The 22,433-nt window shown below is 40.5% G+C and overlaps 1 protein-coding gene across 1 annotated transcript; it reads left to right on the top strand.

Annotated features, from left to right (window-relative positions):
• The first annotated feature begins 12,851 nt into the window (after positions 1-12,851).
• lingo1a (leucine rich repeat and Ig domain containing 1a) lies at positions 12,852-14,717 on the top strand. Its single transcript, XM_070907505.1, has one exon. It carries the CDS (start codon positions 12,870-12,872, stop codon positions 14,715-14,717), a length of 1,848 nt encoding a protein of 615 aa, XP_070763606.1. The 5' UTR covers positions 12,852-12,869.
• Positions 14,718-22,433: the final 7,716 nt, after the last annotated feature.

Genomic DNA, 22,433 nt, shown 5'->3' with positions numbered 1-22,433 from the left:
CCCTGCCCTTCATTGAGTGATGGAGGCAAGATGTCTGAGGCTAGCACGCCACAACAAGCTCTCACATCGATGTCACGCCACCACTCGTTTTGTTTGTTGACTGTGCTGACAAGGCTGTTCTGAAAGGATTTCGCAATGGACGAGACTGCAGAGTGTGACTCTGAAAAGCACGGGACACGAGAAAAGTCCTCTCTGGCAAAGACGACGGCACCAAGCAAGCCACGTATCGTCTTCGTATATCGTGGAGTGAAGGCAAGCCCCCGATGTGATGTGGAACCAGCCCTTCAAGCAGAGTCTGCATGTGGCCGACGGTCGGCAGTTGTTCTGAGGACGCAGCCACAATGAACTTTTTGCTTTTGCCGATGAAGAGGAGGACAAAGATAATGATGAGCGCTTGTAATAGCACTGTGGTAAGCTGTGATGATGTTAATGTTTTAGGCCGTGGGTCACTAACAGACGGACCGCGGTCAGAGTCCGGACCCAGACGCCGTCCTATACGGACCCGGACCTGTAATCAATAAATTATTAAGGGATTTTAAATTTTGACGGGGCGCTTCTATTTTAACCGGCGCAGCTTTTCTGGTCTTTGCAGCGCTGGTTTAGCAACTCAAGAAACTCACAGACCAATTGCATGCGAGTTATGCCAGCCCATGTGATGCTGCTCAGCCAATCAAATCTGTGCATTCCAGGCGATAAACACTGCGACTCTGAATACAGACAGACGAGAGAGGTGAGAGGCGAGAGACTGATGATAAGACGAGTGAACGACACAGGGAGAGAAGACGGAGAGACGAGTGAGCGGGAGGGAGAGCAGACACATTATTTATTGTGAAATTGGTCGAGACTGTGAAGTCAAGATGTGAAACAGTTCACAAAGAAAAAGGGAAACTCGAGCTGCTGCTACACTTTACTTTGTTTTTCTAAAATTAAGCACTTTATTTTAAGATGCACATTTTTTCTAAAGCTATTTTATTTATTTTCTCTCTTTTCTTTTTAAATGCAGCCCTTCTTTACTTAATGAGAGAAGAACATTATACACATCTACAGCATTACATATCTGTAGAGTTCAATGTTAAGTGACAATAAATATTGTCAAAATGTTTTTGAGTGGTACTTTCTTTATTTGATTTGACAGTCAGTTGTTGATGACATGCAGACGTTGATACAACTACTAGGCTACTTCAATATATATCACACTAACTCACAACACAAGTTAGACATTATGATGTTCCGGACCTTTGCTGGAGGACATTTTCTCTAACTGGACCTCTTCCAACTTTAGTTGAATAACCCTGTTTTAGGCTATATCTTTTTGAGTTTGCCTGCAGCTGAATCTGATGATTAAGTATTTGTATTGCATCGGAATGACCACTACTGGTACTGTTAGCCAGCTCTTCATAACTTCAACAGCCTTGTATGATAATCTACTGTAATACACTTTGTTTCAGGAGAATATATGTTATTAAAACTGCATGTCCTGCAGATGTTTCACAATAAAAGCCTTGTCGGGAAATGAAGGGATTCTGTCCACTGAAATGCTAGAGGGCTTTTAATTTGAAACAGACACAGGAAGTGTTGAGTTAGTAACAAAAAGGGCACATGGGAGCAGATCTGAAAACAGGGAAGCTTCATACTGGAATATGACCACATATACTTGAATACTGAAATAAAGGCCTGTCTCTAATATAAGCCTGCTTCAAATAAAGGCTTGGGACCATCTGCAGTTGAGGTAATGAAAGGCCTCCATGAGAATGTAGGATTTATTTTAACGCTGAAAGTCTACCCCAGTACACCCTGGCAGTATAAATGGGATGTGAACGGGGCGTCCTCAGTGTTACACTGCAGACCTGTCACATATTATATGTACCTGACGTTTCTCACAACACGTTTTCTTTTGTTGTGGTGCAGAAACACAATCTGCCTCAGAGCTTTGGCTCACGTGCATTTCTTATAATGCACCTCTGCTTTTTTAAAAGACTTATGTTTATGTTTTTTATGACACTGAAGGAGATAAATCCTAAATGAACTGAAGTGACTTTGCTCAAGCAGTTTTATAGAAGAATCTGCACATTTGAGAGCCATAAATCAAGAGCAGTGTGAGGGGAAAAAATCAAAAGACCTTATTTTTTGTATTTTATTGTATTGTTTCAAGATGAAATTGTGTCTTGTACTTTGTCACCTTGCTGAAGGTGTGGTTACAGTGGCATCCATTTTAAATCCATGAAATACTGTCCTCCCTGGCTCTGAATTAGCTTCACCTTCATGGATGTCCTACAAAAACAAGCATTTGAAAGAACTATGCCATTTCAAAAATGACCCACGGTTGAGGCTAGGAGGGTGTTCTATTGATTATGTTCTTTCTTTTTTTGAAGATTATTTTTTGGCATTTCTGTGTTATTGTGATAGTGATAGCTGGAGAGAGACAGGAAAGGCAGGGGAGGGAGAGGGGATGACATGCAGCAAAGGGCCCGGACATTCAATGCCACTGAATTCTTGAACAGTCACAGTAATAGATTACTTTTAGCAGTAATGAAGTAATACAACGCATTGCTAATAGGATTTCTGTAATAATATTACATTTACTACTACACAGTAAACGTGGACAGGACATAATAGGCATTTCATTTCTACAATTATTTTACTCATTATCAGGACAATATCAGAGCAACAATGACACCATGGCTGGGTAATGCAGGCTGGTTTGACCGTCACTAGCTATAACAATAGTTAATGAAAAGAAACCAGCTTGCGGTCTTTGTGCTGCCTGTTCTGCTAGTGGGCCACCAGAAAAAGATCCAAAAAATGTTGGATTCTAGCAGTTCATGGCAAAATAACATCCAGAGTAGAGTAAGACTGATAATGATACTTATACTTAGTTTAAAACTATGATATTATCCAAAATGTAGTGTTTTACATAGTCGAACATTTTTGATAAGGATCCCCTAAAGAATTACTGAGGAAGATATTTACTGAGACTTTTTACAGTTGGAAACTAAACGAAACTAAACGAAACTAAACCACCACTGTGGACAAGCTGTAATGGAGAGTCTGTTTCTAAACTACTTTAAACATATTTTATCAGCCAACATTTACACTAACATCAATATATCTGCAAGTAGCTAATAAAGGGCTGGTCGGTGTACCAGTTGGGCTCCAGTACAGAGTCTTGGTTCTGATGGCATTTTCATCAGTGACCATTTTTATTATTCTGGTTGTTTTGTATTCTGTCTAAGGTGTGTCCTGCCGTCCCCCTGATGTACAGTGAGCTTCCATAGGCAAACTGTACGTCAGGTGACTGGATCTTAACTAACATTTCATGGTACTGTCTTCCAGTACATAGAAACTGACATAATGTTGAAAACAAACCCTTCATTGTTGGAGCTCCTCTTTGCCGGCGTTTTATATGTAATCTGTGCTTTTCTCCACTACAATTGGAAACAGCAGTATCCTCCAGTGTGGCATTTTCTGCATCAGGGTCACCTCTCTGTCAACTAATTACAGCTCATTTCCATTTAAAGGCCTCACTGTGGGCTGCAGGGCCAGCCAAGCAAAGGGGACATTTTCTTCGCCACACTGGGAGGAAAGCTTTTAGATGCCAGTCACAATTAAAGTCAATATGGCCCTGAGCCGCTCCACACTGTGCCCATCACACTTCCTACTGTAGCAGCCAATAAGATATCGCTTCAGTAATTCATTCATCAGAAATGAAGGCATGTTTCCATGTTGACTCCCTTAACTGAGAACCAGCGTAGCTTAAAGCTACATCCTATAGACGTATATGTGTGATATGATGTGGTGGTTTTCCATAAGCCAGCACGAGAGCTCGCCCAAATACAAACACCCCCCACCCCACACACACACTCTCAGGGCAACTGCCAAATCCACTCACTTCATCTATGGGAGAAATGTATTCACTCCCAAATTGAGTGAGAAGAGTGATTTGTTCAAACCCCCCCAAAACGCTCATTTATCCTCCCTCTACTTATAACATAGTCAACATAACATATTCAGTAGGGTTCTTATGTAGAATTTTACAATTCGAACGTCTTCACCTTTCAAAACAACGATTCTGTCCCAAAAGCACTACTTGAGGCCTGTTTTGATTTCAGTAAGTGCTGTCAGTCTTCAGTTCAGTCTGACACGAATGCTTATGTGTAATAGAAGAGCTAAGGGCTCGATGTAGCTGCATGATATTAACTCATCACTCATGAATGATTCATTCTGAGCAAAAATGTACATTATTTCAATAAGTTTGGGAGCTCTGGCAGGATGTGAGAGTGAGTTGACAGGGACTGTTGATGTGAATATGTGTCCGTTACCTGCGGGGGTGAACTGTGGGGGCTGCCACACATGACAACGTATAGAAAATAAGAATACTATAAGAATAGTAATGTAAGTAGTAGCATTATAAGAAAACAACAGAAGCACTCACAGGAGTGAATTTTCAGATGGCTACTGAAAGTTGTACCAAAAGTCGCCTTTTAATGGAAATTTTCACATTGTGCAAAAAAAAAGGTTGCTGCCTCATGTAGGTGAAGAAAAGATGGATGATTACGTAAGTAAATGTTTTCATGGCTGCTCATCAAAGCAGCGATGGGGGAACCTGTTTATTTGCCTAAGCTCCTTTGCTTTTTGCATAATAGCCTGTGAATTCATTACAATAATAATGGTGAGACGTCAGTGTTTCTTCCTAATCAGAAGCTTGTGGGTTCATTATGCTAGAGAAGGGAAAGGTTTCTTGATTTTGGATGAAAAGGAATTGAATAACACTGTTTTCGTTCTCAACAGACAAACGTGAATCTTAACTGCAAGTTATCTTAATTGTTATGTGAGCCTTTTATACTATGTAGTGCAAACAATCACATCATTGTTTCTTCTAGTTTGAGCAAAGCAACGTTGAAGAATGAGAAGTTAATACTGCCTCAGGGACTATTTTGTGTACTGAAGATCAAAAGCAGAGCTCAAGGTACCACGAACAGTTAATTGGAAATGACCTTTAATAAGCTCAAGTTGATGTCAGTAGCTGAATGTTGTTCTTTGCAAAATGCAGCGATGTGTTTTTGTTGTAAATATCTGCAGAATAGGCTAAAGCACACAATTGAGTATTTTTTCAATTAACTGATAAATTGTTTAGTCTTTAAAATGTCACCAAATAGTGAAAAAAGCCCACCGCAAGTTCTGAGAGCCGTCGGTGACGTCAGTCCAGAACCTAAGAAAGATAGAGAAGATATTTCATTTTAATGACAGAAAGCAGAGAAAAGCTGACACTCTTCACATCAAAGAATCCGGAACAATATTTTACATTTTTGCTTGATAAATCAATTTAATGATCAATCATTTATCAGACTTGTCTGTGCTCTGTGGATGGACCAATCGATTCATCAAACAGTCATTGCAGCAGTAGATGTGAGTCTAGAAGCATCTCTGGTCTTTTACCCTTTTATAGCCATTTTTATAGTAGCCAGTGAAACAAAGCTTGCAGTGTGGAACTTTCATGAAACAGTATGACTACAACTTCTGAGTGTAAAAAAGAAAACATATTCTCTTTGGCCCATTACTTGAAACAGACTTTCTTAAAGCACCTCATGGGGCCTTGTTAATGCCGGCCTCTCAATCTTCCAAACTAAACAAACTAGAACAAGCCAGTTTCAGCCCACACACTAAAACACTCATCCAAGATCAGTATCCAGTATAAAATATAAAGCCCTGTGACCTTCATCTGTTATTGTTTCTGCTACATTTATTGCCCTGACTGCAGTGTTTTCAGTTTTGCCAGTGTAGCAGCAAGTGGTGCTCCGGAGCACTGAAGGTTGGCATCTCCTGCGGTGTTTGGAGAGGAGTCCATGTGTAACCGTGTGGCCCCCGTGACATAATTGCCTCAAGCCTTGAAGGCTCTGTCAGCAAGTTGTCCCCACCCAAAAGATCAGGCCTCGGAGTGGGGGGGGGGGCACAGCATTATGGGACAAAGCAAAACACATACAAACAGAAACGCTATAACAGCATCTGTATGTGTGTTAGAAGCGGCCCTCCCACCTGTGAAGTATTTTCTCTCAGCCTTAGGGGGGGAAAGGAAACTGCCATTCCAGCAGCTCTCTCTGGGGGAGCTCAATCTTTCACAATCTAGCTGTTCCGCTTAGTTACTTTCTGCTCCCAAACACTCCAAATGTCCTGCAGCGGCTATAATAAATACATAGATACACACACACATATATATATATATATATATATATATATATATATATATACACGTATACATTTTTACCCGCTCAGTAGTGCATCATTCCAGTGTGGTCTTCTTATATTCCATTATATAACACTATATTAACTATATACTAATTCAATGTGACCAAATACCTGCAGAACTAATGATATCCCATCATCCTCGGCTGTACTTTTAGGTGCTAATTAGTTAGCTAACTGTCGGCAAGCTAACATGCTAAACGAACACGGTGAACACGGCGCACAGTATACCTGCTGAACATCAGCGTTTACCATTGCTGTTGTGAGCGTTCTGATGTTAGCATTTAGCTCAAAGCACTGCTGGGACTTGGTGAAGCCTCACAGAGCTGCAAGCTGCGAGTTTTAAATCAACAAAACCTTCAGCAACACACAGAAGAAACAGATAGCAGAATGAGCTACTAGTTACCATAATTCCATTTTAGTTCCATTTGATCATATTTTCAGCAGATGAAGCATTTCCACGAATACGTTTTCAGTCTACTTGCTTATACCGCTACTAGAGCTTCACTTTTGATGCTAATATGCTTGATAGGCTTCAAAAAACATATGAATGAACAGCAAAAGCTTAACATGAATCAAAACCAATGTCACAGCAACTTTGTCCAATATTGTTGCACTTAGAGATTGAATTGGTTGCTTTTAGAGTTAGGAGATAAATATACCATACTGCCCACACAATATTATAAACAAGTTCATAACAGATATATTGCTCTGAGTGAAAAACACTGTCATCATCACATCAAAAAGATCATGTAGTCAGATGGGGATAAAATATATAAGTATTATTTGTCAAATCACATGCAGCATTATCGTTGTTAGAACTTTAATGTCAATCGAATCTGACCTTGATTAAGAAAAGATTGGCAGGCTTCTTTTTATCTCTTGGATGTTGTGAAAGGAGTGTGGGTTCTCATTAGTGAGCGCTGATCTGAGTCCTTCTATAGTCCTGGATCCTCTTTATAAAAGTCTGACATTCTGGAGGCTGTTCCTCTTTGAAAACACATCTCCTTAAGAACCAAAAATTAATGGTGATTCTCTGAACAGTCGGGGAGACGAGGCTAATGAGCTTGATAATGATGGAACATCACATAAGGACACACGCTCCCTCTCTCACACATAACACCCGACCACATCTGTAGAGGAAGTGGCCCAAATGAACTTGGGTGCAATGAAACATGACTTTCAAAGTTTTAACAACCGCAATCATTACACTGCTGATCTCTGCACACAGTGTCACCTATTTGGAAATGATGGCATTTTGCTATTATTATTAGCAATTAGTTTGTTTTATTTAAAAACTCCAGTAAAAATGTCCTCTCAAAGGAAGCAATGGGGTGGGGGGGGTGGGGGGGGGGTGCAACACAACCATTTAACTTGTGACCACAACAACAACAACAATGATGATAATAATACATTTAATTGATTACTTCCCCCACCACTCGATAAGGTCAGAGCATAAGGTCAACAGCCCGTATATGTTCAGGGATTCGATGTCTAAAGAATCAAGGACCCTTAAAAAATGGATGGATAACAGCGTTTTTTGGACCGTGTCACCTCTGGATCAGGAAAAATTACCATTTACACATTTACACTTTTACCCTTTTTTTAACTGATACAAGCTCAATATTTAGGTAGATTTAAGGAGAATTGATAAATACCTCTTCATATATGCGCTACAGTTTATTAGGAACATCTAGCTAAAACTACAACAGCCCTGCAAAACTGTACATCCTACCTTCATGAATGTTGTTGTTGTTTTAGAGCGTTAATTCAACTTTTGGAGATCATAGTTTGTGGGGCTGTTGAATTGTATTGCAATTGTATTAATTATTATCATTATTTGTATTATTATATCCCAGTATATAGTCATGATCTCTTTCACAAGAGAGACCTACAGCAGAAACATAAATATATCTATAGATGTGTTTTTAATATTTTGTCCACCCCACTTCTATCAATTCATATCAATATATTTATATCAAGGGAAGACTAGAAACACCTTCATTCACAACATCTGAGGGTAAAGGACTGTTGATGCTTTTCCAGTTTCTCTGAATGTGGTCTTTTCTTAGATAATGTATTCGTCGCTGTGTGAAGGAATTCGACATCAGTAAGCAGAGCACCTGCACAGAAGCAGTAAATGACCCCTCTTGGAGGTGAAGTTCAGGAGAGACATGTCGACCATGGCATGGCAGGTTCCATGGCAGAGTTTCATAAGGACAACAGCTGGCCACTGTTGGTATTCTGCACCTTGTTGCACCAACCAGCTTCTTCGCCTGGATTAGGGCTTTTCTGTCCATCTGTTGGGCGTCAGCTTACATTTAAGCCCTGCCATTTCACAGGCCCAGCTCCAGCCAGCAATCCCACCAGGCAGCTTAGCTTCTCAATGACACAAGGGTAACCTTTCTCTGGAAATTCAGCTTGGCCACATTATAGCAGTGTGAAAGTGATCTTACTTGGGGAGCTAAAGGCCAGACACTCCTGGTTAAAATGGATTTAGCCAAAGTGTGGCTGTTAATATACATGTTCTGTGTTATAACTCCAAGCTGCTACTTACTGCTAAGAATTGAACCAATAAGCATCTTAAGCAGTAGTTTAATTGACAATCTCAGCAGCTGGGTGTAATTTCTTTTTCTCAGCATAAACAATTAAACAGATCAATTTTAAAATGATGAAAAATTAGTAATATGGTGTGTGCTGAAAATGAATACCAAAAAAAGGCATGCAGTACTACCCCATGAGAATGTGTTCCATCTAGTGAAGGAGGAGATTGGTGGTAGTGGCATCTGCTAACTGCAAATTGTTCTAGGATGGACTATCAAAGTCATGCAAATAGTACAGTAAATAATATTCTGCAGCTGGGTCTGTCCACTCAGGATAAGCCTGGCAGCTGACTAAGCAGTTTCCAGAGGAAGGGGTTTTAAAGGCTTTTAACACTTTGTGCTGCAGATAATGTCAGCGTCATCTCAGGGATTTCCCAGAAGCTTACAGGTATTTAAATATAGTATTTAACAGGGCTCAGAAGTGATGTCTTGTGACAGGTAAACCGAAGCTTTGGGCGATGGCTAAGTCTTAAGAATACCCCTCCCCACTTATGCTTGATTGTGCTCATTGTGAAGAACCCAATGATGACAGACAGCATCATTGGAACAAGATTTAGTGAAGTGATAGCATTCTGTATGTGAAAACTACATGTGGACAGAAAGCAAATAAATCAAATGGCTGCATAAAACACAGTGAGTCAAAAAGATGCTTCTTTCTAAAAGAAAAACTACCCGAGAATGAGAAAGATGTGGAAATGGCTTGATCTTTTGATTAGGGTTGTATCCTGCGTACACAAAGGAAGTGTTTTCAGATATTTTCAGGACCAAAGAAAAATTGCTCTTTCCTGATAAAGAGCAATTTAATTATTAGATTGGGTTCCTATTTGATAATGAAATAATGAAAATGTTCTGAGAAAACCAAAGTAAAGAAGTTTTAAAGGAAACCCTCAAGTGGCAAATGTTTCTCCATTGGAGATATGGCAGCTCAAACTTAGTTAAAACTTTACAATAAACTTGACTTAATGTTAGCAGCTTGGACAAGAGGTAGTGTAACTAATCAACCCCCACTGATACACATGGACTTGTTCTGGGCAAAGGGACAGTAAAACGTACTTATTGTCCGTTTAATTATGACATGTGCATCCACTGATGAGGTGGCCACTCTTGTGCCACTCTGTTATAATAGGAGCGAAGGGCATCATCCACGTCCTGATATGAGGCACCATCTTCAGGATCCCAGTGGACTCTGCCATAAAGGCATTCATCTCACCATTCATTGATCTAGTTATTATTGGTCTTGGACCAGTGCGTCCTCATTTATTGAGCACCATTGTCTTACTTCTCCTCGACCACATTCATTCCTTTGAGAAGCACGCCCCCTCTCACTTCACCTCAATTAATGTAATTCTCTGGGAGCCCACTGGAGTGCTGATTGGAATGAAGAACTGCATTCAGACTGCATGCCTGCGAGGGAATGATAACACCAGATCATTAACAAAACGGAGCTGCACATGTTTACCCGTGGATGGCGTTCTTCATCTTAATGTGTCCCCGTCTTTACTCGTTCCGTGAATATTTGCAATAAATGTCGAAGCTGCTCTGTCATGAAAAAAAACAACAACACACGGGCACACATTTCGAAGGAATGACTGTAAACACTTACGGAACACTGTCTCATTGGAAAGTAATCGGATGTATTATGAGTGCAGTATTATTGTGTAGGGATTTTGACCCTGAGTAGAAGAGTGCCTGACTGGGGTCCATAACCTGCTGTAGTTGCAGTCATGGTGCTTTACCAACGGGGGATTATGATTTGATCACTTTCCTGATTGGGTTTCAGTGTCAGTCGTAATAGAGTTGGACATAATAGCATCTCATTGACTGATATCCAATATGCAATAGCCACATGATAGATGGTGACAGGTGGAATTGAGCTTGTGATAAGGCCACTCCTTCTTCTTAGGTGTCTTAGCATGCCATACAAAGCCCCACACCACTCCATCTCACAGCGCTCAGCACTGACTTGATCAATGTGGGCTGAGGAGTAAGAATGATTAAGTATTGCTGGAGGCAGCAAGGAGCACAGCTGGCTCTGGTGCGGGTCTCTGATCTCGGACATGCCATCATCTCTGCCTGTTTTCAAATTGGTTTCACTTGATTACAGATGTTATCATCAAATCTCCAATCTGAACTTTAACCTCGGAGGGAATAAAATGAAATTCAGTGAAGTAAATCCAACCCATAAACCCCCCTTTTAGATTAGTCTGATGTCCAGTTGTCTATTGGCTCAATGGCAAAACCTTATTAGTGGTGACCACAATGGTAGTAACATGTCACCCCATAGTTAACTGTCAGCCATGATATCGCTGATTTCTTTCCTTTTTCACTACAGTCTCAATCTGTCACGTGTAATAGGGTCCATGAAATCTGCTGAAGCAGAACAGTGTGCATTATCCTTCTTCACAAACCTTCTGTGAATCAGCACCATGTGACCAGTTAGCTATTGACTTTAAAGACTAATTTAGAGCAAGAGATGAAACTGCATACCACTGGCAAAAGTCTATGTATTGTGACAGCAGCCATCACACATAGACAGGAGTCCCCCAGAGACATGTCTTAGTGAGGGTGAATTAGATGTGAAGGATTTTGTTTCCATGTTGTTTTTTTCTTGCACATTTCATCATGTCAGTGACTTCCAATCCAACTCCATGAGCTTGAATGTTAGAAATAACGTCCTTTAAGTGATGATTCAATGACGCATTAAAACCCTCGACTCCTCATTCAATAATATTTCAGAATCATTGTCTGCAAATCACAGTATAAATGATGCCGCCATGTTCAATTCACTCTACAATGTAAATGGTAACATCATGATTGTTTGCATATAGCTGGAAATTCTGAAATCAATCAGTCAGTGGAAGAGGTGGATGCATGTGGCATTGAAATTAAATATGGTTTGTTTTTTGCTCTTAAAGCCTGTATTTATCTCTCTCTGTATCCAATTCCCTGGTGGTGTATGGTCTATATTTTACCGTAAAAGATTGCATGAGCCGAGTGTCAGCCTCAGCCCATACATCACACTTGCCACCATCCGTCTTTGATTGCGTCCTCCTGTTACTGCTGCTCCACCCCCCCCTACCATTTTTTTTAACTCACACAGCAAATTCAGACTGGAAGTAGGAAGAAAAGAGTAGGAGTAAAAAAAAGACTTTACTGTATCGGAACAAACCACAGATGTGCTCAGCATATGAGTCTGTGACACAGCATGAATTGGATTACCGTCTGAAAAATGTTGTTAATTCCACTTGAAGCTGCACCCCTTCACTTCATATCAGGCTGATAGCATTGACTGATTGATCGTCTGCAAGGTGTGCAGTGGAAATGGTGTTAAGCATTCCACAGCAGACACAGTGAGGGTGCCGTGCAAGATGTATGTAGATTACAAGAATTATGTGTCCTTTGATTTTCTAGCAAGGATCAGTGCTTCCTCTTCTATATCTCAAATAGGTCTGATGTAATGCTGGGCATTCACAGCAGCCACTTGCATTTGAAACACCATTTGAAGCTCTGTGCAGCAAAATGAACGACACAGAATTCAAATCTGTCAGCACTTTCAATTATGCAATCACATACCTTATTCCTCGTAAACGCCCACTTCTATTCATCTTGAGTCTGTGGCATGAATATTGCAGCAGATTCATACTCTCTGTTCTGTTAGGGATTGTGTCACATGAGAATGGCATCCCTTTAGCACTTATCTCACAGTAGCCAAAGGAAAATGTTTGAATACAAGTTCATACTGCTGTCCCCACTTTCACCACATATGATATAAAATTGCTGAATTTAGCACAGAACAACATATTTGAATATCAGCCCATAGCTTAGTGACGTCAGAACATGCCGTACAATCTCACTTTTCCTACTGTCTGTGTTTGAGTTGATGTATTTTGATGTTATATCATCTGCATTGAATTCCCCTCTTGGCTCAAAAGAAAGCTGACAGAATTTTGCAAAAGTTTGGAGTGAATTTCATTTTCGAACTAAATGTTTTGCCTCGTCTCTGTGTCCCCCCAGGTAACCGATAAGATGGCGGCCGGGGAAGCGACTGGGCACAGCTACCTGGTGGCTTGCTGGCAGCCCATTCTGATCCTGATGCTGGGCACCGTGCTGTCTGGTTCCACCACAGGCTGTCCATCCCGCTGTGAGTGCAATGTTCAAGAGCGCTCTGTGATGTGCCACCGCAAGAAGCTCATGACAGTTCCTGAGGGCATTCCTGCAGAAACAAGACTGCTGGACCTCAGCAAGAACCGCATTAGAACCATCAACCCAGACGAGTTTGCCAACTTTCCGAACCTCGAACACCTGGAGCTCAGTGAAAACACTATCTCTACTATCGAACCTGGAGCGTTCAACAACCTTTACGGCTTGCGGACATTGGGGCTGCGCAGCAACAAGCTTAAGCTGATCCAGCTCGGTGTCTTCACAGGCCTGAGCAATCTCACACAGCTGGACATAAGTGAGAACAAGATTGTCATCCTGTTGGACTACATGTTCCAGGATTTGTACAACCTCCGGTCTTTAGAGGTGGGTGATAACGACCTGGTTTTTATCTCCCACCGGGCTTTTCACGGCCTAAGTAGCCTTGAGCACCTGAGTCTTGAGAAGTGTAACTTGTCCTCTGTGCCAACTGAGGCTTTTACCCATCTGCACAGTTTGATCACTCTCAGGCTGCGTCATCTCAATATCAATGTCATACGGGATTACTCCTTCAAACGGCTCTATCGGCTGAAAGTGTTGGAAATAGCCAATTGGCCGTATTTGGATACGATGACCCCGAATTGCTTGTATGGATTAAATCTGACCTCCCTGACCATTGCAAATGCCAACCTGACCACAATTCCTTATGTAGCCCTGCGGCACTTGGTTTATTTGCGCTTTCTTAATCTTTCATATAACCCCATCCACACCATTGAGGGGAATAAGCTCCATGATCTTCTGCGTCTGCAGGAATTTCACCTGGTAGGAGGCAGACTGGCCATGATTGAGCCCTACTCCTTCCGTGGTCTAAACTACCTGAAGATTCTAAATGTGTCTGGAAACTCTCTTAGCACTTTAGAGGAGTCTGCTTTCCATTCAGTTGGCAACCTGGAAACCCTTGCCTTGTATGATAATCCCCTGGCCTGTGACTGCCGACTGTTATGGGTTTTCCGACGACGCTGGAGACTGAACTTCAACAGGCAGCAGCCTACCTGTGCCTCCCCCGAGTTTGTCCAAGGCAAAGAATTCAAAGACTTTCCTGATGTTTTGCAGCCCAACTACTTCACGTGTCGCAAGTCTAGGATTAGGGATCGCAAACCCCAGCAGAAATTTGTTGACGAGGGAGCCATAGTTCATTTTGCTTGCCAGGCAGATGGAGATCCTGCTCCAGTGATAATGTGGCTATCCCCCCAGAAAAAGTTTATCACCACCAAGACAATTGGAAGGCTCTCCGTGTTGCCTGACGGTAACCTTGAGGTGCGCTATGCCCAGATTCAAGACAATGGTACATATGTGTGTATAGCTAGCAATGCAGGCGGAAATGACACCTCTCTTGCTCACCTGCACATTCATAGCTACTCGCCTGACTGGCCGCACCAGCCCAACAAGACTTTTGCGTTCATCTCCAACCAGCCCACAGAAACTGGTGCTAACGGTACAAGAGCCAATGTCCCTTTCCCCTTTGATATAAAGACGTTGATCATTGCGACCACCATGGGCTTCATCTCCTTTCTCGGTGTCGTCTTGTTTTGCCTGGTACTCCTCTTCCTTTGGAGCAGAGGTAAAGGCAACACCAAGCACAACATCGAGATCGAGTACGTGCCACGGAAGTCGGATGCTGGCATGAGCAGTAGCACGGTGGATGCTCCTCGCAAGTTTAACATGAAAATGATTTAACGAAGCTGTGGAATTTATTGAGTTTGAACTTGAAAATAAGACAAAGGGAAAAGAAGACATTTTCTTTCCTCTCTTACAAACCTGTGGATCCTGGTCTGTTAACATAGAGTAACATGTTTTTTCCTGACTGAAGCACAAGAGAGGAGGGCAGTTCCTGACTTTCACAAGTGAGAGGGAATGAAAGCACACCCAGTGCTGAGGTTTCTACAAGGCCTGTGGGGGCATTAATTGAAAGTCAGATTTGTCATAAGCAGTTCATATTCCTGTGGATTTATACTGGAAAAAATATATCAGAAAAGAAAAACACTTCAAACAGCCAGAATGCGAGGGGAAGATCATATTTTGGCCATTGCTGTTTTTTGTCTGTATTTTTTATTTTGTGTTTTTTTAATTTCAAAAGTTAGATGTCAAGTTATGAATGAGATGTGTATGGGTTGATGAGCACATTTATACAACGTTGATGCATTTCAAGTACATCATCATTCCAATACATCAGTGTTACATTGTGAATGCTATGTGCTACATATGGTCTTTTTTCTTTCCTACAGTGATGATTGTTCTGTAATCCATTAAATATGTGTATCCGTGTCACAATACCTGATAGAAAATGTTGAAAGAGTATGTCCCAGCAATTAGAAGAAATACATAACATAGTATGGCGCAACTGTATTATGGGAAATATAAAACTGTCAGTGATGTACATTATTAAACTGAATTTGAATGTCACAGCAGCTAATTCATAGCCACATTTGTGACCAAGTACAATGAATGGTACAGTAAAACAGTTTACATAGGTCATTATGTGACCTGTAAAACTGAATGAAACACAAAAAAGGTGCTCTGAAAATATGTAGATTTAGTGATATAGGGATGCATCAGTGCAACGCTTACTATTGATACCAATTCTCAGTGCTGCACGATAAAATCAGCCAAAAGGTGTGTAAGAATAATTGTGTTTTTAGAAAGAAAAATATAACAATATTTAATGTTGAAAAGTAACAGAAAAAGAAAACCCGGTTGTTAATGTGGCTCTTAATATAGGCTTGTAGCATCAGGAAATGCTCTGAAAAAGCCTTTTGAGCCCGGGATCCGATATCAGTATCAGTGTCACTCATCCCTAATTTTCAGATGTAACCCAGACGCTCACACATGGATTAAGGGCATGATACAGAAGAAAATCTGAGATGTTGTTGATATGATGCTCCGTACCAACAGCAGATGCATCCTTCTATCCTGAGTTTTGCCATCAGAATGGTTGGTACTGCTACCTTGATGCTATAAAGCGCTTATCCCTGACTTTTTAAATTGCATTGCAAACACTATTATGTAATGGTATTATTTTATGCTCAACGTGATTGTGAGGAATAAAAGTTGTGGTGCTCACGTTTTTGGATACAATGTGCTCCTCAAGCTGTAGAATATTTCTTTCATTGTTGGTTATTTTTCTTGATTGTTTTATGAAATCAATGGTTTATTAATGCCGATGCTCCCCCCATTAAAGCCATGGAAATATCACCATCCAGGATCATTTAAAGGTTTGCTATTCCCCAGAAATGTGCAATGTTTGTCAGGAGGATAAGAACTGTGCATATGACGCTCCCAGTTGGTCCTGCATATAAAATCTGAGGTTACAGCCTTACCTTTTCACGTACACACTGTGGACAGCTGGGCTTTGCAAACGTGTGTGAGGATGAAGGCTAAGTTATTTATGATGGATGACATTACAGACAATGACACAGTAATGGGCTGGAAGTATGGACAGAATATGCAGATGGTTGGAGAGACACAGATGGCTTCACCCATGGAGCAATCTGAAGCAGCTTTGGTGTAATCCGTTTTGCATAAAGGAAAAAAAAATCACTGGATATGGCTCATGGTTCTCCCTCTTGCTGATTATGAATGCTCTCTTCGTTCAAAGTGTGGCTACTGTACCTAGCCTTTTTTTGGGTCCCGAGTGATCCCGGGATTCTGTTTTTTGTTTCTGTTATTCCTTTTTTTCGTTTTGACCCTGGACTATATCGACCATGTAGTCCAAGCCAACTTTTTACAAAAAAAAAGATACTAAAAAAGAAATCTATGGAAAATACATTCAAATTGTTCTGTGCAATAAAGGTAATATGCAGATTTTTTTTTTTAATTAACAAAATTTTGTTGATGTTGAATTGTTGAGAATATGGTATGTTGTATTAAACATCTATGGACTTTTTTAAACACATGATGGTCCTATCTTGATTTTCAAGGTGTGCTTAGTAACGACTTGACTGTCTTATAACCAGTAAGGACAGCCGTGTATATGTGGGATTTAGATAAAGCTGGTTTGTACCAATGACACAATGATTACGTTTGCGATTTCCTTTTCACTCGTCACTATTGTAAAACCGTGACTTTACTGGCAGTCCTGCTGATCCTGTTCCAATTTCTTCTTCATCAATACAGATTTATGAAAGTGAAATATAGCACATTACCACTTTAATGCTTTGCTACCAAAGCACAAGCTGAAGTCTATCTGAACATTTTGGTGTATTTTATTGTGTTTCAGTAACCGTATGAGCAACTTAATGTTTGATTTCTATGATTGAGTACCTCATTAAATGATGATTCAGACTGCTAGGCAATTTAACATCATGTGTTTCAGCACTAATTACTTGTTTTCAGGGGCACTGGTAGTTCACTTGCCTGGCCTCCAGACGTTAATTAACCACCATTAGTAAAGGATCACAGACATTAAGATATGTATAGGGAAATTAATTTACACTGCACATTTGTAATCTTAAATAGACAATATTGGTAAATAATCAGTTAGTGAACTTCAAAATGAAACTAAAATAGTTGCTGTTTAACATAGAATAGCAGTTTTATTCTGGGATGAGCAAATTAGGCTACCCTTTGAAGGTTATGGGAAATGACCAGGGATCCGACTAGGACAGCCTAGTTTCATAAAACATGGTGTTGCTCTGCATTAAGTTTAGATCTCGGTCCCCTTCCTTTTTATTCCACATCCTTACTTCCTTGGTTTGGACTCCATGGGGACTTTTGACGTTCTTTCTTTCCTCAAGCTGTATCAAAGCATGCTCATTTATCTTCTGACTTGAAAACAGACAGGCAGAGTAGCAGAGGAGAGGAGCTATTCTTGAGGCCTCAGAGCCCCGAGGAGTAATGGAGACATCCATTGTTTTCATTCCTCAGATATTAGTTCTGTGCTTAAAATTCTAGGTCAGGAACAGGCTGATTGATTCTGACACCGTGCGACAAGTCGCCTCTCCTCAACTGAGCATGAAGATACAGACACACCTCTGGGTGTTCCTTGCACTCATCCAGATCCACGTGCTTAATGACATCTGGGAAGAACTGCATGTAAGCAAACAAAAGTGTGAATTTGCTGTTGGCGGCGCCTCCATCACACAATAGAGGTTTCTGATGCCTAAAATAAAAAGCAAGTCATTTGGGATTTACGTGTACTGTAGATGTGGAATCTAAACTCGTGGCACGGAGGCTCATATCCATATCATATCCATATCAAAGGGTCCAATTTAAGACCTTGTTTAGGCTACGAGTTCATTCAGCTATTTCAGTCACTGTCAGTCAAACCCTACATATTTCAGCATTCCCGGTGAAGTTGTCAATTCACAAGCTTATCGCAATAACCCAATCAACTAATGGAATAGGCATAAGTGGACTGAGTACTTTTCATTTTATTTGAAATACATCAAATTGAAAGGGCTTATATCTTCATAAACATCAGTTACTGCATTAAACAGCACATTGTGTGCACTACATGTCTGTATGTCTTTGACAAGCAACATATGAATCCTAGTTTAGAAACCCCTTTTGTTAGCTATAACTAACTACATGATTCATCCATAAATAGTGAATGAATTCTTGACAGTATAGCTGGTACACAGTATTATATTATAATGTGTTATAAACTATAAATGAATGGTTTGTTTGCTTATAAATCTTAAATAATCGGGCTTAAATGAAGTATTATTATAACTTTTCTCTATCCTGAGCTTATTTAAAAATGTTCAGTGTCCAAATAAAGATAGATATATTCATTGAAAAGCTCTTAATGAGGCTTTTAAAAGGACTCAGTCTCAATTGTTAGACAAATACACTGTAATACATTTCCAATTAGAAACCCACACACACAATGTAAGTCTTGTATATTAGGTGAAACATGATATACCAGCTGTGATGTCTGTTATTTTAAGCTCTGAAATGAATGCCTACCACACTAATGTAAAAAACCAGTATGAAGATACGACGGGATGGATAAAGTTTAGAGGGATAGAACTTATCATGCTCAACTTAGAGTGCTGTGGTTGTTTAGAGTTTATTGCTTCACTGTTGTAAAACTTCATCTGCTGCAAATAGTCATTTTCACGCATCATTAAGGCAAAATGGGATATAGCAGCAAACAACAATTTTCAAAAAGCACACCATGTAACGTCTGACATCCCCTGAAAGCGGCAATTTCCCAGAAAGTCACACGTGACAGCTTTATTCTTTTTTTATTTCAAATGAATCATTTTCATTTTCTGTGTGGATGGCCCATATTATTACTTCCTGGAGGGAACAGTGTGCATCTCTTTGAATTCTGTTCTTTACATTTAGATGGATAATCAAATATTAAATATTCAGTATACATTTTAGGCCTCAGCTGATGGATAGTAAAGCTAAAGTTCAACACTATTATTAATGTTATTGTCAACCAGATAGGTGCAGACATGGAGTACGGCGAGTATCCTAAACCACAGCAGTGCACCGTTTTCACTGTTTCTCACACTCGTCCGTGCATATAGATAAGATTTAAAACAAACATTTCAGCTTTAATGTGAACATAACACACCATGAACACTTCCTACTTCTGACAAAAGCCCTCGGCTGAGCAGTTCGTAGCTCTTCTAAGGAGACTGGACGCACAAAACAAAGACGGAGTGTCTGGTCTTATTTCAGTGAAAGTTAAAATCAAAGTAGCAGCATCCTTTGTTCAGAAGTGAGTAGCGACGTGTCGGTTTCTGGAGGCTGTTGACTGGATTTCTCTCTTCAGGATTGTTGGGAAACTGGACATGACAGTTTATTTTGTTACCGACTTCCACTGACTGAATGATAAAGTTTATACCAGCCAAGCTTTATAGCACTGTTAGCTGGGACACTGCTTGACTGATAAAAACACCCAAAAGTTCCCATATTCACTTGTCGTGTACATCCTCAAGTACACTTACTGGATGACCCTCTGTTTACTACAGGACCCTCCACATGACAGCAAATACTGGGATTCTACAGTAAACACAAAAAGAGTTGTGTTTTAATATCTATATGCAAATTAATGACTGCGATTAAATGATTCAAATTGCACACTACTGTAGTGGATCACTAAATATGCATCATTTCACAATAATTACCATATGATTTGTGCAAAAGATGGTTTCCTGGTGGTGACTTGTCTATTTATATTTGTGGCACAATGTTCAGAATATTCATATTTATTCAATATGCTTTAAGTTGAATGGGGGTGAGACTTTGATCCTTCTGGGTTCAGGGGTTTATGTCTGCTGTGGTTCCCATGAGGGGATTTAGCTCTTGCTTTGATGTTGAGCAGACAGTTCTGCATAGTCAATAAACACTTCCCCGAGCACTGCTGCTAAACCACCTGACTCCCCCCTGTTAGTCGCTTTTCACTGCTCTGCTATTGTTTTACTGTCTTGGCTGGCTCGTGGCTATCGAGCATGCACCAGGATGGCGTCCAAAAAGGCGATCTGTTGAGGCCCATCTTTGCCTGGGCCATATGCCACAGCCCACGTCTCTGTACGCAACTCAATCTACCCTCCTTATTTATTTAACAACCCCATGAAAGAGTCATGAGTTCCCAATTCGAAAAAATGTGACAGCCAAAAGACTGCATCTGTCTGCCATTAAAACCATCTTTTTGGCAGTCTGCTAAAATGGACTCACTGCTGGCAAATGTCTATACTGAACCTATAATTTGTGCTCACTATAGGGGACAGAGTGTTCACAGGCAGATGTATCACCAAGGTGACCTGGGCAATTATTATCAAGGTAAATAGGTGAGGAGGTAAGGGGCCAATTCATCCCATAATTCTGTTCTATTTCCAATTCCCTTACGTAAGGCCTGAATATGCCACTGTGAAATAATTGAGAGCTCAGTTGTTGTTTCACCTTGAAGTGGCTAACCAGTCTGCAAATAATTTGGCTTCTGCCTACTTGCCTCAAGGACAGCGGGCTGCTCAAATTTGATGGGGCAGCTGAGGCAGGTGCCACTGCGAGATAGACGATGTGATCTGATGAAAACAGCACAGCCGGGCTGCTGCTCCCATTTGTCAGCAGTGTTCCAAGTTATCTGCAGGTGAGTATGGGTTTCCTTTTTCACTATATTCTCCATCTGCCTCATGATATTGTGTTTTTTTTGTCTGTCTGGGCAGTTTTCCAGAGGTGTTATCTCAGTGATGTTAAAGGTTCATCATATTGTATAGAGAATAACACAACAGAATATATTATGATGTTGTGATTCATGTTAAACTCTGAAACATTCTGATGAAAAAAGAATGAACGTGTGATGCTCTCACTCAAAGTAACCTTTTTTCCCAGCAATGAAATATTTTACTCCATAAAGTTTGCGACCGATTCGAGCAAGAATGGTCAGAATCGATGCAGCAGAGACAGAGATTTCCTGACTTTTAGCTCCAAAAAGCTTTATCCTTCACTTCCCATAATGCAGTTCAATATGATTTTTGCTACACACCCCCTGCCTGGTAAAAACCCAAATCTGTCAAACTCCATGGCCCAGTTTGCAAGGCAGGGTGTAGTCTCCAAACCCAAACCTAGATACCTGGGTGGTGTCGTTTCTCAGACAAAAGTCAGTGGGATGCCCCTTTAAAGTTTTGTTTTATTTGAAGCAAAGACAACAAACGCTCAAAGGAGGCCATTAAGTCCATATTGGGAACCCAATATGTGCTGTACTGTACAGACTGTACTGGGCTGTATAAATAAAATGGAGTGGATGTAAACAAGAACCAGATTCCTTAGCTAACCTTCTTAACTTAAGGCAATACCCTAACGCTGTTTAATTCCCTGGCCTCAACGTAATTAGTTTAATCTCTTTAGCAGCTAATTGATCAATTGAAGTTATTGACGGACTTGGATGCTCTGTAAATAATGTCCCCAGGTGTATTACAGTCCCAGAGTAGACAGGAAGAACCCTGGTGATGTTTGCTCACTCCTCCAGAGTCTCCCTCCAAACAATTCTCCATCTTTGTTTTCATGACATGAAAGAAAAATATGTGAGCTCTTACAATCATTACATTATTTCAGAAAATTCAACATATATGAATTTTCATGCAAAAAACATCATTAGTCCACGAACAGCTATTGCAGGCGAAACAACACCCTGAACAGTTGATGGAGGTGTTTGAATCACTGATGAATCCTATTCCAGGAATAAATAATTCCCAAAACACAGCTGTGTCTAATCAAAGGCATGCTTTTCCAAATCGAGCACATTCAAACATTCATTAAAATAATCATGGGCTATATTACAAATTCTGTCCTCGTTATGATCATCTGTGCTCCATATATTAGAGGTGCGTATAACTGGTGTTGACATAGAAGTGAAAGGACTCCCTGTTGACTGATGCTAATCACAGGTTGAGAACAGATGTATTTAAAATCACTTATATTTGACAACACTGTAATTAT

The sequence above is a fragment of the Enoplosus armatus genome, chromosome 6, assembly GCF_043641665.1.
Source record: "Enoplosus armatus isolate fEnoArm2 chromosome 6, fEnoArm2.hap1, whole genome shotgun sequence".
Lineage (NCBI taxonomy): Eukaryota > Metazoa > Chordata > Actinopteri > Centrarchiformes > Enoplosidae > Enoplosus > Enoplosus armatus.
The sequence above is the reverse complement of the archived record's forward strand: the minus strand, read 5'-3'. Positions and strand labels throughout refer to the sequence as shown.